Source organism: Falco biarmicus, chromosome 9, assembly GCF_023638135.1.
Source record: "Falco biarmicus isolate bFalBia1 chromosome 9, bFalBia1.pri, whole genome shotgun sequence".
Taxonomy (NCBI): domain Eukaryota; kingdom Metazoa; phylum Chordata; class Aves; order Falconiformes; family Falconidae; genus Falco; species Falco biarmicus.
Window position 1 is genome coordinate 29,909,185 of NC_079296.1, and position 17,471 is coordinate 29,926,655.

General features: G+C 35.9%; 1 protein-coding gene and 1 long non-coding RNA gene across 6 annotated transcripts in view; one reads left to right on the forward strand and one right to left on the reverse strand.

The window, feature by feature from the left end:
• Nucleotides 1-17,471, reverse strand: part of MYOF (myoferlin) — a 72,134-nt gene that overhangs the window by 5,255 nt on the left and 49,408 nt on the right. Inside the window, exons 31-46 of one of the 3 annotated variants that reach the window (XM_056352270.1) lie at nt 16,290-16,398; nt 14,804-14,881; nt 12,827-13,008; nt 12,576-12,734; nt 12,301-12,399; nt 11,827-11,988; nt 11,145-11,310; nt 10,458-10,534; nt 6,730-6,741; nt 5,322-5,420; nt 4,524-4,649; nt 3,644-3,799; nt 3,438-3,529; nt 1,929-2,099; nt 1,232-1,380; nt 868-1,007 (exon numbers count right to left, since the gene is read on the reverse strand). In XM_056352270.1, coding sequence (XP_056208245.1) covers nt 868-1,007; nt 1,232-1,380; nt 1,929-2,099; nt 3,438-3,529; nt 3,644-3,799; nt 4,524-4,649; nt 5,322-5,420; nt 6,730-6,741; nt 10,458-10,534; nt 11,145-11,310; nt 11,827-11,988; nt 12,301-12,399; nt 12,576-12,734; nt 12,827-13,008; nt 14,804-14,881; nt 16,290-16,398 — 1,977 coding nt within the window. Of the gene's footprint in view, nt 1-867; nt 1,008-1,231; nt 1,381-1,928; nt 2,100-3,437; nt 3,530-3,643; nt 3,800-4,523; nt 4,650-5,321; nt 5,421-6,729; nt 6,742-10,457; nt 10,535-11,144; nt 11,311-11,826; nt 11,989-12,300; nt 12,400-12,575; nt 12,735-12,826; nt 13,009-14,803; nt 14,882-16,289; nt 16,399-17,471 lie in introns of those variants that run through there. The other 2 variants (XR_008823946.1, XM_056352271.1) reach the window with 2 other exon arrangements.
• On the forward strand, nt 61-17,454 carry LOC130155220 (uncharacterized). 3 transcript variants are annotated; one of them, XR_008823947.1, is made up of 7 exons: nt 61-148; nt 2,628-2,675; nt 3,051-3,138; nt 7,113-7,220; nt 10,361-10,536; nt 12,644-12,748; nt 16,570-17,454. It is a non-coding gene; the product is annotated as an uncharacterized LOC130155220 (long non-coding RNA). The 3 variants fall into 3 exon arrangements; XR_008823948.1 differs by having other exon boundaries at nt 10,364-10,536; XR_008823949.1 differs by lacking the exon at nt 7,113-7,220 and having other exon boundaries at nt 10,364-10,536.

Consider the following 17,471-nt stretch of genomic DNA (forward strand, 5'->3'; position numbering starts at 1 on the left):
GCTCAATCATGTTACCGATGTCAGAACTTCTACAGAATTCAGACAGCAGCAAGCCTAACCCCTCGTGTTACACAAGCTGCTTCAAATGAATAATGTCAAGAGTTCAGAAGATGGTAGGGATGTTAATTCCTACTGAGTTCAGCGCAAGGTAGGTGCCTAAATAATTCTCATTCTGTAGGCCCAAGTTTCTCTTCTCTCAGAGGTGGTATCAAGTACAGTGTCATCCATGTGGCTGACAGTTCGCAGGTGGCCTACACCATGTAGATGGTCAGTCTAGGCTCTGAGGTAAGGCAACCACTGCAGATTTTATACTCTGTCTCAAATGCAAGCCCCTTTATTTTTGCAGGTAAGTTTTCTGTTTGCTGCAGAAACTTTCCTAAAAAACCAGCCACTGGTGAATTAGGAAATGCTAGAAAACAAACATATGTTAGCCTTTGTTCCTCTCTAACGGAGAGGTCCAGTATAAGACTTTGTATTTAAACTAGCACCTCTGGGCCTTGCACAGAAACGACAAGTTTGGTCTCACTTGTTAAATGTAGGGAGGAAGCTCTTGAGCCAGGTGGTCTCCTTTGTTGTTGTTGAGGTATTAAACAGACATTCCAGTTTATTTCAGTAACAAAGTAATAAATAAATTTTCCCCAGTTTCCACTCTGTCAATGTTCAAGGTGTCATTTGAAGGTCTTAATGGTAAAACGTAACTGCAGTTTGTTATGTTTTTAGACTAACCTGCTTTAGTTTCTCAGCCAAGGAATATTTATCTGCAGCCCTCTTCCCCCTGAGTGATACCGCTCTATTGACGACATGATATAAATGCAGGAATGCTCGTTTCTGCGTTCAAGAAACCAGAAGTAAAAGAGTTCATAGTACCTGGGAGATGTTGGGCTGGAAGGTGCTATATAAGGTCCTGGTCTCTACATGTTCGGGTACCAAACCCTGGGTTCTGAGGATATGAAGGGCTAGCCGCTCTTCACCTGGGCCAAGATGCTGATGCAAAATTTTGTTGGCTTCTGAAATAAAATAAATGGAAAAAGAACAGGGGCTTATGAACCAGAATTTGCATTTGAACTTTAAAAAAAACAAAACAAAACAGATATTTAAAATTGAGCAGAAAACTGTGCTCAAAATAAAAAAAAAATCAGATTCTTTTCTAATTTTCCATAAATAACTGAACAGTTTTATGTTTGTATCAATATGAATTGAAGACAAATATAAAATAACTGAACAAGCTCACCCGCTTCCTCCAAAGTATAGTCTTGTCCCCCGTAGTTAATCTTTCTGCCATTCTCAGAGAGGACAGGAGGAGCATAGCCTTTAAACCTGGCTACGTTTTGCAATAACTGGGTTGGTTTTAGTTGATCACGCCAGGTATTCACACCTGAACTTTTAGGAAACCAACAGAAACACATCCTACAGTTATTCATTACTCAGGGCATTTACATGCCATGTAAATTTTATTTGTCATGTAAATATTAAACTCCTTCAGAAAGAGCAGCACTCTAACTGCCTAGATTGAGGCCACTAGAATTTGATACAGTGACACAATTTTGTACCAGCTCAATTACCTTCCAAGACAGAGTGCTTTTTTCTTTACACACCAAAATAACGTATGCTAACAGATGCTTTCATATTTCCATGAATAAGTCAGAAAATTCTGTTGAAGTGTGTGTTCTCTGGACAGAAACAACACACATTACTGTACAAAGAGACTATTAGAATGTCTGACATCATGGTTTCCAGTTAAGGCTCTTCTGAAGACTTTGCAGCTTAACTTGGAATTCAGATGATAGAGCGAGCACAACACACACCCATGAGAAGCCACAGCACTGTTCTGTAACCGTATCTTTAAGATGAAGGAAGCCCAGTTTTTTTGCAAAGACCGGGTACTAGATCTTACACAAAAAAAATTCAATAAGACTGAAATGACTTACATCCAATACTGCTGTGGGATGCCACAGTGAGATCCATAACGAGAAAGGAATCTGTTCTCAAGATCAATTATGGTTTCACCCACTTTTTCATCACGAGTCAATGCATCATAGTCATAGACTGAAATTTTCAGATCCTTTTCTTGAGGCAAGAAGCAGCTGAGTTCATACATTCTAAACATAAAATTGTCCAGTTAACGCTATTGCTCTTTTGAGCAATACTTCTTATTTTTAAACTTAAGAAACCCCTCAACCTTAAAAATTCCACTTTTTCGCTTTATTTTTGAGCAATAGCTGTTACATATAAAGGGATGCTTCCAATGCTGATAGATGTAGAAGCAGTTACCACTCATGCTGCAATTTCTGTTTGCCCCTCTTCAGAATTTTGTACTCCTATGGATACTGCATCCTTTCTTTCTGCACAATGTTACCGAGACATTTTCTGTGCAGCAGCTTGAATTGGGACTGAGAAAGAAACTAGTGTGGCTCTGCCAGCCACTCTGTAAAAAGGATCGCTGTTCAATCCATACTTTCTATATGATTAGATTTTTTTTTTTACTGCAATACATAGCTGGAGCCTTAAAAAATATGGTTCAAATGTTTAGCTTCTGTGACTAGATGCGATTATTTTGTTGTCTAGTTGTCCTATACAAAACAGACTGCAGAGTTTTCTCAAATTAATTCTCTGAATTTACTTTCAAGATATGCAGCCTGATAGCTTCTACTGCTGCTGAACGCATTACCCTTAAGGTAAACTATTCCATGGTTAATTTTTCTTTGCATTTTTCTTTTTTCAATTTGGTTTGGTTTACTTCTAATCATACCTTTTAAAGTTCCAGAATTATTCTGGAAAACCTTCACATTTTTAAGGTACTTTGTACCTATAATCAAGTCTCTTTCTTTGCTGTTCCTTTGTGTAATCTGAACAGTTGAAATCCTGTATTACATCATTGCAAAGTATGCTTTCCAAATTTTTTGTAATCTTTCTAGTCCTCCTTTCCTAATTTCCTAATTTATCAAAATCCTCCTCTAACTCTAGACACTAAAGCAGACCCAGAATTTCATTAGTAGTTATAAAGATAATGTAACCTCTTCATTCCTAACTTCTCTTCATATCTTTCAAAGATATCATTAGCCTTTGAAGGAAAGACCAGTGTACTGGGAATACACGTTAAACTGATTACTCATCGTGACATCTAAGTACTTTTCAGAGGTAAAACGTTTTCCATATTCTATAAATATATGTTGTTATTCTTGTATGCATAAAACAGGGCAGTTTTAAGATACATACATTGTTTGACTTTGTGCAGTTTACCCATGCAATACAGAAAATTAAACTAGTCAAACCTGTGCTGTCCAATGATTTCAAAGAGAAATGCCTTATGCAACTTTACTCATAATTAGCTGTCAGTATATAACTATGGTTAGAGTACTGGATATTGCAAATACTGGTTCATCTTTAAAAACAATAGGAAAACATAATAAAATACAAACAATTGAAAAGTTTGTTACCTGCCAAAAATTGGGTTGAGAGTATTAGGCACATAATTATCTCTGTCTTCAATTACTTTTTTACTTAGGGATATTTTTATATACGGATCACACTATTTAAAATGAGGAAAAAAATATTGTTAAGTTACAGTTATCAAGATTAACTTTATTTAAAACACATTAGAGCAGAGTTTGCTCACAGACATTCCAAACCCAAAAAATCTCACCAGCCCATTATTATCCTGGGGTTGAAGCTGCAGAGCTCGAACAATATAAATTCGCACAATACACTCCTGAGGCCCACTGTCTGGTAGCTCACGGAACTGGCGAGGAGGAGCCGGAATAGTGGGATCATCAGGTAGTGCATAGATTTTAAAGGATCCCTAAAAAATAATACAAAGACAGTCAAGATAAATGTAGAAAAGTCACTCTTGTAGGTTTCTTCTCTATTTATCCAACAAATGCACGTAGCAAAATTATAGCCTGATTGACAGTTACTTAGAAGTCTTTAGCGGGTTTTGGATAAGGCTTCCTACAAAGGCGAGGTTGTATCCTTAGCTGATTTAAATCAATACAGCTCTTCTGCTTTCAACATAGTTACATGGTTTGCTCCAGTTGAGAATATGTTACAATACATCCCTCTCCAAAAGCATAATTTATAAAGTTTGGGTGTGGGGGTTTCTTTTTTGTTTTCTTGGTTTGGTTTGGTTTACATACAATGTTATCACTTTAATCTTTAGAAGTCATAGGCAGATTCACAGAAATAGTACAAAATACCTTTTCCAAATTAATTCTAAAAATGTACTTCCTCAAAACATCTGCAGATGAAACTTTAGGCCTGTTCAGGAGGTTATCTGGTACCAGGGAAGATCACATTAGCAGGAACAGTATTTCTTTTAAATTAAATCAACACGTATCACATTTAGTGTAAGCAATGTGTAGCTGTACCCTCCTTGAAAAAGGAGGGCCTGTACCTCCGTAGTTACAAGCATCTGTGGTCCTATTAATGCACTGAAACGCTTGCACGCAGACTTACTTAAATGATAACCACTTACACACAAAAGACTGCATCTAGCATTTGGTAATTGCACATTATTTGAAATTTACCTTGAATTCACCGACCACTGATGGATCATCACTGTCCTCAGATTTGCCTCTGTATAGTTTAAATGTATCACAGAAATCGGTTAAGCTATTAAATTCAGGTACTTTTTCCAATTCACAGTCGTATACCTTTTAAGAAGAAAAGAAAAAGGAAAATGAAAAAAGTGCAGTTCAGAAATGATCATACATATCAGCCCCACCACTGTGGCATTGCAAAGCGTATTGTATGTTTGATAAAATATCTTAAGGAACCAAAGCATTTGGAACTATTTTTATTTTTACACTGAAGTGAAAGAAAATGCAATGTTTGGAGAACATGCTATCAAGCTTCACTTAGGCCTTATTAAAAACAGGGCAAACAGCATTTCACAAGCTTATTTTTAGCTTCTTTGTTAGGTGTATTAGATGAGAAATTAAAGTGGTCTGGCTTCAAATTTTTAACCAACAGACAGGAAAAGTACTGATCCTCTGTGTTCATACTTTCTCAACGTGTACGTCTTTAGGATCTGCCTGCCAAATTAGTGGAGTAAAAGTCCATTTGACTGAAGGTTAGATTAAACTCTTAATACATCTAATGTTAATCTTAATACTTAATATATCTTACTAAGCCTAGTTAAATAGAAAAGAAGCAAAGATATCTTCTTGAAACCTTCATTTCACCACATGAATTAATAATGGACTTTTACAGGAAATTGTGTACAGTTAAATTTTGAAGAGCATTTAAAAAAACCAAAGGGCACATCTCTGACCCGGTTTTGGGCCTGTAAACATTGAGATACGTTAATTTATCCCGAGCAATACCTTTAAAGTGTCATATCCTTTTTTAATATACTGTCCGCATTTTTCATGTTCTCCTACTGAAGCATAAAATTTGCTCCACCAATCAACAATTTCTTCCTCCTTAAAGGAAAGCAAATAAAAAAGTCTTTTATTAGGAGATGAAGCCTCTTTTGTATCATGCTGTAGAGCAGAAAAATTAACTATTAAGAATACTACAAGACAGTATACTCTTATTATCAGTTAAGTAATATTAAAGGTTCATCTGAAGGAGAATTAGAAGGTAAATGTTAGGTTAAAAAGATGGCATTTCTCTTACCCAGGTTTAGGTAGCTAGTCTATAATCCAGCTGTGTCGATAGTCAACAACAGCCGTCTCCAAGGAAGCAATTAATTACTGGTATCCAGCTACCTATCCCAAAGGACTGATGTCCGAGGTGCATGTATTTCTCTCCTCCATCTCCTGGCGGTGCAGCACAGCTGGCCCCCTAAGTTCTAGATTATTTAAGTCAGAGGAAGGGAATGTGCACTGAGCTGGTGCCACCATTGTGTCAGCTGTTAAGAAAAACCACCATCATACCTGGTATTCACTACAGGAACTGCATGATGGTAAAAACTACACTGAACGTGTTGAAAACTTTTTCCTGAGAGATAAATGTACTAGCTTGCTTTCAGCTTTCCCATTTATTTCAAAACTGTTGCTATATAGTAGCACAGGGACAGACCTGTAACTGCTTTAACCATACATCGTTCCATTAAAACCAGTGGAGATTGTCTGTGTCATGACAGAATCTTGCAGTTGGCGATCTACCTTCATGTTTACCATGTGCAGTTGAAAAGAAGCAGTGAGTCTTGCCCTCTTAAAGATAATACTTCTGTGAGCCTCATGAAACCCTCGACGCTAGCAATCTATACATTCCACCAAGACAGTACTTCTGTAGGGTCTTTTTATATTTTGATTTATGTAAGTCTGATAATCACTTTGTTCAACAAAATGATTATTTTCTGTATTTATCTATAGGGATTGAGTAATATAATTGCCCCTGAAAACATACTTCAATTGGTAATGAATAGTATTCATTCCCTGTGAATGAATGGAATGAATAGTATCCACTGTGTAAATTTAAAAAAGTTTTTGAGATTTTTTGTACTTAAAGAGAATCTTAAAAGTGTTATACAGATCATTCAATGTCCATTTGTTCTGTATTTTTTTTAATAGCTAGGGCTTGTTATTTCAGTCTTGCATATTTTTACTGAATTTACCATTTTACAAGTTGTTTGTAGGTTTTATGTCAAATATTTTTAGAGGTTACTGTTCTCATCCACACATTTAGAACGCTCATGTAGGAGGCTGTATTGATATACTGATTTTCAACTGGAGATATCATTTACAAGAAAGCAATGCGTAGATTTGTAAAAGTAATATACGTTACCTTTTCCGTAAGCTGCTCATGAGGATCAATTCATAAAAAAAGAGCAAAATAAAAATGATGGTAAGGGTATGGTTTGTAGAATTTTATACAGTTAAATAGGCTTTAAATTTTAGGGGTTTGTATACAGCATCCGTGTAAAGTAAGTTACTAACATCAATAATTTATAAATACTTTTGAAGACTATTAAGACATCACGTGTGGGTTTTTTTGTGTGTTGTGGTTTTTTTCCTTGCTGTCAACATGTCCTAGATATTAAACTGGAGCATACATATAACAATTTTAAAAGGTAAGTTTTCAGGACTGTAAGACATTATTACCCTGCTTTGTTCTTCACGGAAGTTCACAGAACTGAGAAACTTGGTTTTCTTACTGTATCATTGCAGGTTACACTCTGGATTCAATTTACTGATTTCCACAGTAACATCATTCCCTGCTTTCATCTGCGCTTGCAGAGAGCACTGGATCTGATGCATTTCAGATGAAAAGTGTTTGTAAGAGAACTTACTAAATGGAATCTGTTCCAGAGATTCTTTTCCAAACAAGTTTCACATACATAACATTCAAGTGATTTTTTGCCCTTTGTAAATATTTACTTCTTTATAAAACAATTTGCTAATGCTCAACAGCCTTTTCCCTTTTCCTTCTACTATTGTTTTTCAATTGTTTACAGGCTGTACATTTTCAGGAGTCTGAAAAAAAAATGCGAACAATTATAAAGTACAGTAACAACCAGTATATGCATCTATAGATTTATCTGTGTAAGTGTAATAACAATCCGCACAATTCAAAATGCTTCACCTGTTAAATCACAGATACCATAATTATGACCCGATAGTCCATTAAGAGCAACCATCCCGTTTGGAAGCCATGATTACCAAGTGTGATTTGTGCTAGTGCTTATATACCATACCTTGTGTTTTAATTTAAAGGTATAATCCATACATTTTTGTGCAAAGCAGAAGAAATATGCAAAACATTTTATGAACATAAGCCCAGTGCATCAATAGGTCAGGACATCACTCTGGTATATCATACTCATTTACTCCCGTTTATATTGCGTAAATAATTATCTTGCTGGGATGTTCAGGTCTCCTGTATTTCAGTAGTCTTGTCTAACTTCAAATCAGAAATACAGCGTAATTGTTTCAGATCTACATGGTACTGTCAGATTTTTCTAAAGGCAATTGGAGTGATTTATTCTTAGAAACTGTACCATTAGTGATTTGCAAAACTTACAGGTGGAATTCATGGGTAATTTTGAATACTTTGCCGTATTTAAATTTGACTCTGTTTAAACACTGCTTTGTAATGCTGACAACATGAAGGGTAGCTTGCATAATTATGCAGTAATAATTTAAACTCCCAATTTAAAGCCTTTTCACAAAATACACTGTGTAGAACTCTGAATCTTTCATCAAAGCATAATGTTGCAAGAGTTTAAATTAGGGTTTGTGGGTGGTCTTTTTTTTTTTCCTGTTGATATACCTTCAAATGTCTCCTCAAATAATGCACTTGGTAACTTTGGGAAGAAGAGGTTAAGAAAAAAAAATCAAAACCTTAAGACCTTTAAAAATTCCCAAAGCAAATAGTAAATCTTCAATATTTGGGTATTATTGTTACTAAAACTGGTAAGTAGGATATGCTAACAGAATACCAGAAGACAGAATAAAATACCTTATGATAAATTTGAGATTTTGGAGTGAAATATTCACATGGTAAAGATCACGTAACGGTTCCTGTCCTTTTTTTAATGTACCCAGTGACTTCACTGGAGATTGCTGTACATGAAATTTTCAAGACACTAACACTGAACTATTAGCTTTTTGAACATCCTGAAATTACAGAAAAAAAAATTAAGAGGTACAGTGGATCCCTAGAAAACTTAGACTTGAAAACACGTAAACGTTATTTACTGTAGATTTATTTTATTCTCCAGAAAGTAGACTTTTAAACAAAGTTTAAATATTAATAGTGTGACTGAATAATTCCTGTTAATTCTGGTACATAGATTCCAAAACAGTTGGCACAAAAAAAGTTTTTAGTAGTGCATACATATTGTATACACACATTAAGGCTTTCAGAAGGATACCTGAATATATGTAACTAATCATACTAGATTTACAAGCATCATCTCCTCCAAAATCTCTCTATGGAATAATTGGCAAGAGAAGAACAGCCTCATGACCACATCACATTCTTCCCCCATCCGACCCTGCTCTGCTCATCTCCATGCATTAGCTCGGTACATACATACATGCACTGTTGTTGGAGAAGCCATTTTGCCAAGTGCTGTTGACATACTGCTTAAACACTGGAAATGGGAATATAATTGATGAAATTTTGGCATTTTTCTCAGGGTATTATCTGTATATCACTTACACTTTCCAGAGTTGTACTTATTTAAATTTGAATTGTTTTGAATATTCTTTCCTCTCTTATATGGATGCTATCGCTGTACCTAGTATCACAGTATATTTGGCTCCGATGATGTCTAACTAAAAGAAATTGTGTTTCACCTTATATAGCATTTAAAATTTTTCCCCTTTTAGTTGAAATCAACTACACAAATTCAGTCAGTTTTGCCATTGAGTTCAAGGTGCTAAGTTTTATTTATTTATTTAATCTCTTAACTTTTTTCAAGGAAATAAAAATCCTCTCTACCAGCTATAAAGCATTTATGTTAGAATAGAAGGCCTAATTCAGATAAAAGTTAGAGACTTAAAAATTAAGTATGAAGGACAATTTACATGATAAAAGTAAATACAAGAACGTGGTCTAGAAGATATTTGTGAGTCTGAGTATCATGACATTAAGGATACAGAAGAAGAAATGAGGGAAGAGAACAACGCAATCAATAACATACTCAAATAGCAGTAAGAGTTCAAAAGTTTAAATTCAGTAGCATTTACTTTGGGACCTTTGTAACAAAATAAAGAATTTTGCATTTTTTAAAAGTCAAAGTTGTGGATTAAGAGCCTGCAAAATCATTGTATTAAAGGGAACAACTTCTGTGCTTCCTTAAAAATAACAGGTCATCAGAAATTTATGAGAACACCTTCTAAGTAAGGGGAACATTTTACATTCCTAAAATAATTGAAAATTCTTCCTTGAAAATATACAGTCTGGAATTTGTCAGAAGCGAAATCCTGCAAGCAGAATTATTTTTTACCTGGAAAGTAAAATTGTATTGTGGTAGTCCTGAAAGAATCAGAGCGGTAGAGAAATTCACAAGGCGCAACAGAAAAGGAAAGAAAGGAAGTGTTAGCGCAGAAAAAATTGTTTCACTGGTACCAGTTTTGAACGACTTCATGGTAAGAGAGGCAAAGCCACAACTGATAACATGAATGGCTGAAGGCCTGTGTCATCATGGCTTTGATTCTATACTCCTTTATTTAATCTGTGCAAGATCAGACTGCTCTAACCATCACCAGTGGACAACGGAGTAATGTTCTATCACATGCTTTCAGTAGCTGTTGAACAAGTGAATTAATTCTTAAGCTGCTTGGGTGAACTTTACCATGCACAGAAAGCTATAGTTTAATGTTTACTATATGAAAATCGAGGTTAAAGTGATTAATCTATTTCCTTTGCTTTCTGTCACAAATTAACTTTGTTCCATCTGGCTTTCCAGCAGGTTGCATATGTTTCTGACAGTTTTGCTGTTTAGAGAGTTTCTCAGAAATCACAGATCTGAAGAAGAAAGTCAAGCATCAAATTTCAAAGATTACCTGAGCTGCTAGCAGTGGCTGTCTGTCTTCCATTTCAATTATCGTATGCTGGCGAGGTGCAGCAGAGAGCAGACTAACTGTAAGGCAAAGATTTTATTAAGGAAATATGGTGTAGGAAAAAAATTATTATTAAATACCTTATTCCATTTTGAAATCCAAACAGTTACAGAAGACGTAAAATAATTCACTGGCTCTATGTCTGATCCTCTGAAGAAAGCAAGTAGTTGCCATTTTTGCTAAAAATACACAATATATTTTGTGCAGGGTACACAAACATTTCTCAAATATATAGAATTTAAAAAAAAAAAAGTAAAACTTGTGAAAAAATACACAGAAAAATGTCAGCATTGTATTCATAGCATTCTTGCTGGAATACTGGATCATTACTTTGGTACTTAGTGCAGGGGTAACTGCAGGTAGTTAAATTCCAAGTTGACAGTAAAGAGGAAATTCAGGGAACCAGCACACTAAGTCAGAGAGTGGACTTGCCTTTGTATTCTGTCCTCCTGTGCTCCACAGAATATTGTACTAAGAGTTAGATGGGGTTTTTTTCATATCACATTATCTCCAAATAAGCACACAACAAGAGACGGTTATTCATCAGTATAGTATGCAGAGTAAACACTGAAGCTAGATTATTCTACCATCTCATAAGAAAGCAGAATTTGTCATTTTCCAGGTGTCTACCTTTCAGTTGTGGTGCAATGTCTTCTTTAGTAGTGTAGGGGTCACAGCGAAAGCTTTCCAGCAGATCAATAGTACACTGTCCCACGATCGGCTTCCGTCCAAAAGGTCTGTGGTCTATTACTTTAATAACAAGAGATGGACTGTATAACTCCTCTTTTGGCAAAAGCTGAAAATGAAAGGTCAGAGTTTGTTTATAATGCAAACAGAAAGAAAATGAAGAATAACGACTTCCCCCCTAAAATAGAGTTGTTACTTCATTTATTTAATATTGAACTACTGTGTTCTACAGCTCTATGGGGAATGAAAATTTCTAGTCTTATGATTCAATAGAAGAAGAATTTTAATTGCCTCAAATGTTGAATTTTCTTGACTCTTGCACAGCTCCTATCCTAGCAGTAGGAAAGCAGCCTTTCCTACATGTCAACTGATGCCTTTTCAAATAAATAAATATATATACATACACACATACGCACAATCTCGTGCAGTAATTAATCAATGACTATACAGAGTGTTTACGTGATCTTTATTAGAATTTTCAGGCTCAGTAAATTCCTGATGCTAAGTCAGAAAAGGACATGCAAGTTTTTTTTGTTCATTCTTGCATAACAAATCCTTGACCTTTAAAAGTATGGGATAATTGATTTTGCTATAGACAGCTGGTAGATATTTTTTTGCAACTTACAACTTTCATGAAGAGAACTGAAGATGGAAAATTAGGTGTCTTTTTGAGGTTTTTGATCACCACAGATTCCACCATTTCACCCCCACATTCCACAATGAGACTTGGAGACATAACAGGTGCCAGTTGGTAGTTTTTCATGTTCCGCAAACCCCAAGCCAGAATCTGTAAAATAAAATCCAAAATAAGCAAAAGTGGGAGAGATATCAATGATAGTATGATACTCAAAAAGTAGGAAAGAAGAAATGTAGTTTTCTCAATAATAAGATGTGACCGGAAAAATATTAAACACTAAACTGCAATGCTGTTCTAGGAAAGTAAATGGAAAAAATGAAACTCAAAATCTCTTAAGAGAAAAAAAGATCTAAAAAATCGTATTTATCACTACAATTTTTTTTTTTCTGAAGCAAATAAACTTACTATCTAGAAGACGAGATTACTGTACTTTTATTCAGTTAGTTTAAGAATAAACCATACCTCAACAGCAGTGAGTTGAACTACTGGTCTGATTCCTTGAGGTACCATGTAAAGCTTAGGTGCTCTTTGTGATGGAAGAATTGGAAGGTTGGCGCCACCCTGTTCAGACACAGACATGAGCAGTGATTCCTTTCATCTTCCTTAAATAAAATACCTTGCAAGTATTAAGACAAGTCTTCATACTATGACTTACTGTGAAAGGATATATAATGTATCATATTGTATTATATATATATATATACACACACAACCCTCCCCATGTAAGAAATATATACCTTGTCCCTCAAAATAAGTTCTGCAGCAAAAAGAATGTCTCCACTAGCTTTGCCATTATTTGTTACAGGATACCAGAGCAATTTTGGTGTGATGTCGTCCTCTGGGATTAACCTGACCATGGGAGAGCAAATACTTCTTCCAAGGAATTCATCTTTACCCTGCAACCAAAAAGGTAATCACAGCCATTAATGTTACTCTCAGTTAATATAAATAAATAAAAAAGCAATCAGGGTAAAAAGCATTCACGTACCACTTGATCACTGTCAAAAAGTTCAATAACAACATTAGGTGGATTTTGGGCTACTGTCTGTGGGTCCCCATAGATCTCAATTTCATTAAATATAAGAGTTTGGTCCCATGTAGGATTTAGAGTTGAATGAATGATCTCAGTTGTTTTGCTTTGATGGAGGAAAGACACGTGAGCATACGGATCTGAAATATCATAAAAAGCATAGTTACAGGCAAACAAAACGCCATGAAGCCATAAGGCACACAAGCACAATTTTTATCAATATAGTTATTTTTCTTCTGTCATTACCAGTTCTATAAGCCATTCTGTATAAAATAAAAGCTCACACGTACACATAATTTACATGTAATAGAGCAATTTCCATTTCATTACTAAACAGCTTCCTTTGCACAAGTCTTGATTAACAGAGTAATAAATGAAAATGATAAAACATCTTGCAAATCAGAAAGAGAACCTGAAAACTAAAAAGAAACACTGGCTGTACTAAATATTGTCTGTAGAAGCTTTGTTTTGTTGTTTCCATTGATATACAACTGTACAGCCTCATAAATAATACAAAGAAATAACTCTAGTTCTGACTAGTCACCAAACAAATTCTCCCAGGCTATATTGCTCAGATCAAGCTTTGCGTTCAAACATGCTTATTTATAGCAACCTCTTCTTGTGAAGCTGAATGCTGACAGTGGTCTAGGCACAGCGTTTGGCAGGTCTCTAAATCTTCCAGAGCTGTGTAGAAGGTATCTGATGATGGTCATTAACATTTCCTATACAAATTGCAATCACTAAAGACTAGAGGCTATTTTAAAGGTTATCTTTAGGTCAGTTCAAACAGCTCCTGGCTAGGTACCTGAAGGTACCTGATCAGAGTTTTACAAAATCTGGCTAACTCTTCAAACTAGTTTTAGAGGAAAGTAAAATGTAGATGCTCTAGTTTATGTGTGACTGCATCTGAAGTACCCATCTTGAGTTCTACATATGCACATTAGAGGCATTTATTGTTATTATTTCTTTGTATTGCTTTTAAGTGCTGCATATTGAAGTAAGACCAAATACACAGGCAGCTGTACAAAACTCCCCTCATTTCAGAAAACAGCATTAAAATAGAGCTATAGCTCTAAGTCTTCTGTAACAAATTAATATGCATTACACTTACTCAATTATTAATTAAAATAGGGAGAGAAAGAAGTACGCAAACGGGGGCTGATGGGGAGAGAAAATTCTAAGCTGCTCATTTAATCTTTATCTTTGGCTGAACTTATTTAAAGGAAGTATAAGTCATATTCTTACAGAATCTGATTTCAAATTGCTCTCTGACTTCCCAGTGGAATTTTAATTCTCATTAGCAAAAATTAAATACTTGAGAATCTCAGTATTGACTGAGCCTGACCACGAAGACACCAAATAGATACAACACTGTTGGAATACCTAAGAGCTGGACAGAAAAGGGCAACAGGTACACCTGTATAAACAAACAAAAGCCATGTTTATTAGTAAGGCACAGTGTAGTTTTCTACAGGTTCATCTCAGTAATGAATTAATATAAAATATTAAACACCGAGAGGCAGTTGGTGACATAACAGCCATCCTGCTTGCTTCATCCTTGCTTGTGTGCAAGCTTCCTGCAGGACAGCTTAGGAACTGTATGTAGGCTTTGGTTAGAAGGAGAAGCTAAGGCACAGGGAAGGGATTGGTCATGGGAAATTCAGACTTTATTTGAATTCCCATTCCCTCACTGAGAATCCGTTGGCAGCAGCAGATGCTGCACATTCAAGAGTGCTTCTTTTTTGCCAGCCTCTGGGGCAGTACTAACCAAATCTGGATCACACAGAATGAAGCCAAGACTTCTTTTATGGTGTAGTTTCAATAGCTGAGGCCTACACACAAACCTTAAGGATTCAACGTATTTTATAGCTAAATGAAGTTACTAGTTTATTGCAGAAGTGGGTTTTCTGCACCATTACCAGGATTTTTCCATACCTGAAAAACTGTCTTTGTCTAAAGCCATGAGATTTCTTGCCTGGTAGACATAACACCGAAGGTGGTAGGTATATACTCCTGTATCAAATGAATGAAAAGAGATTAACTGCATTATACATTCTGTAATGAAGATATTGAGTCTATAAAAATGCCTTACCCATTTTAACTCTAGCACAAGCACTGTAGTAACTTTTCTGCTCTGCTTTTTTAGTGTAAAGTTTACTAATACCAATGAGCTAGCACCTGAGAACATTTGTTCTGACACAACTTCTAGCAGAAATGAAAAACACCCACTAATGAATGCTATTTGGGCTTTTTTCACTGTATGATCATCTAAAAATCCTTCTATTCAAAAAGTCCTGTTTGAAATAGTCCGATTATCTCCTCTGAAGAGAATCAAGAGCTGGGCATTCCTGTGCTTAATTTAAGTATTCACCACCACACTGGAGGGACTTGGGAGTTTCACATTTTTAGCTATTAGCTCTAGAAAATTATTCCAATTGCAACTCTGTCTCTTTGGCTAAAAGATTTAAAAAAATAAATCATTGCAGGCAAGTGGAATAGCTTAAAAGGAAGATGTAAGAGCGGCCCAAACCCAGGATAGGATGTGGCTAAGTTACTAAAGCTTTTCTTTAAAAAAGGCCCTTTCAGCCCTTGGAAAAGTCTGAGCCACTCATAGCCTCAATGTGCTGAAACCTCTGAACTATGGCAGGAAAAGGTGCCATTTTCCTCCTGTTGTGGTCTTTATTTAAAAGAAACCACAATAATCTTCCTCAACTTCTGAAAGACAAGATTTAAGATTCAAACACCCATTTCCCAGCAAGGAGATAAAATTCTGTACAGTCCAAATAAGGACAAATGTTCCAGTCAGAGATCCTCAAAAAGGATTTTGACTCTTGGGAGTGGATGGGATTGGCCTCTGTTCCTATTAACTAACGCTGGTGGCTCCCATGTCAGTGTCCCTGCTTTTGTGAATCCCATGACAGTGACTCCAAGGCATTTAAAGCCAATCCAGGTTGGCAAACAGTTTTGCTCAGTTTGCCAACTCAAGTACACGGTCTTTGTGCTTCCTCTGGGTCAGTCATTTGTCTGACCCTGCATTGAGATGGTTAAGTGAGCTAAAACAGCAAAAAATGAACTGTACATAAATCTCTGCTGGCTTAGCTCTCTGCGTTGTTATAGAGGGACGCTAATGCTAAAAATGCATCACTTAAGACAGCCTAAAATTCAGGTGCTGCAACAGAGTTGGCTTTAGAATTCCTGTCCCATACAGGCTTTTAAAAATGCATGACAGCGGACTGAAATATCGAAATGATTAGCTGTGATTTTTCTTTTAGTAGTCTATACAGGGCCCAGTCAAGGATCAGACAGTAATTATAACAGAAGGTACATAACCCTAGATGTAAACCACAAGGAATTACAATGCTGGTTGATACCAGGCAGAAACTGACATAATTTTCAAGAGAGGAATGGTTAAAGAACCTACTGTCAAAGTAGCAGGAAACAAGCGGTGTATTGGCACCAAACACCTTTGTAGCTGCCTCCCTGGTTTTGTCTGAACTCTTCCCTTCATCATCAACACTGGTGTCTGCTCCCTGAAGTTATATAAAGAAAAAAAAAGTTACTGTGTATTTAGAAACATAAAAGGAACCTCGTAAAAGTGGACTGTGTGTGGGAATATACAGGTTTCAGTCTCTCCTCCAGGACAAAGAGAAATTTACTTTCCTGTGTAAATGTACTTTAAAAGACTCTTACTATGTCCACAGGTCATTTCTTGTTGCCATTGCAGCTGTGCAGAAATGAGATGCAGTCATTCCATCTTACTTTACAGAATGTCTTATTTCTGGAGATACCTCCCGGCTCTTACTGATGGAGAAGCTGCAGCTCTTCTGCACTGTGCTGTTGCAAGGACCTGCTCTTAAGGCTTTATCCCAGCAATGGCCCAGGAAGTACACTCAGAAGAGGAACTGAAACAGCAATTTTTAAACTCTGGAACCAAATTACTTGGAGAAAGAAAACGCTATCAATGAATCCTACGCCAACACTTCGTGCAAAAGAGAAACAAAACAAGAAGAAAGTGCAAACTTTTCTTAATGCTATACAATCACATTCAGAGTCATCATTTTAGAAGAACAAAGAAGCCTTCCCACCTTACTTGCTCCAAGTTGTATTTTGGTAAATAGAGCTCATCTATGAAGCTGTGTTACAACTGAAAACCTGAGGAATAATTCCATTCTGATTATCTATTTGTGACATACAACATTCTGGCTTCTCCAACACTTTGCTATCCTTTCTTGTGCTTGGTTGTTTATACATGCAAACATCACAGGTGCAGCTATTTCCATGCCTGTTGTTTCTGTATTAACATCATTGTGTACCTGGTGTTAAAACATTTAAATTATGTTCATGAAAAGCTTGTGCTATCTTTTCACTGGACGAGAAGGCTCATTAGTAATTTGGCTCTTTGCTCTAAATCTTACATAATGTAATAACAAAAATAATTTGAAAAATAAATAAGCATGTTATGCAAGAGTCTCGACTCCAACTTCAATAGCTCCTTTCAGACTTTAAACAATTTAAACAATATACATTGTATTAGTTCCTCAGTTATATATTAATCTAACAATGCAAGGACTAAAACAGCTGATATACTTAATTGTTTATTTAC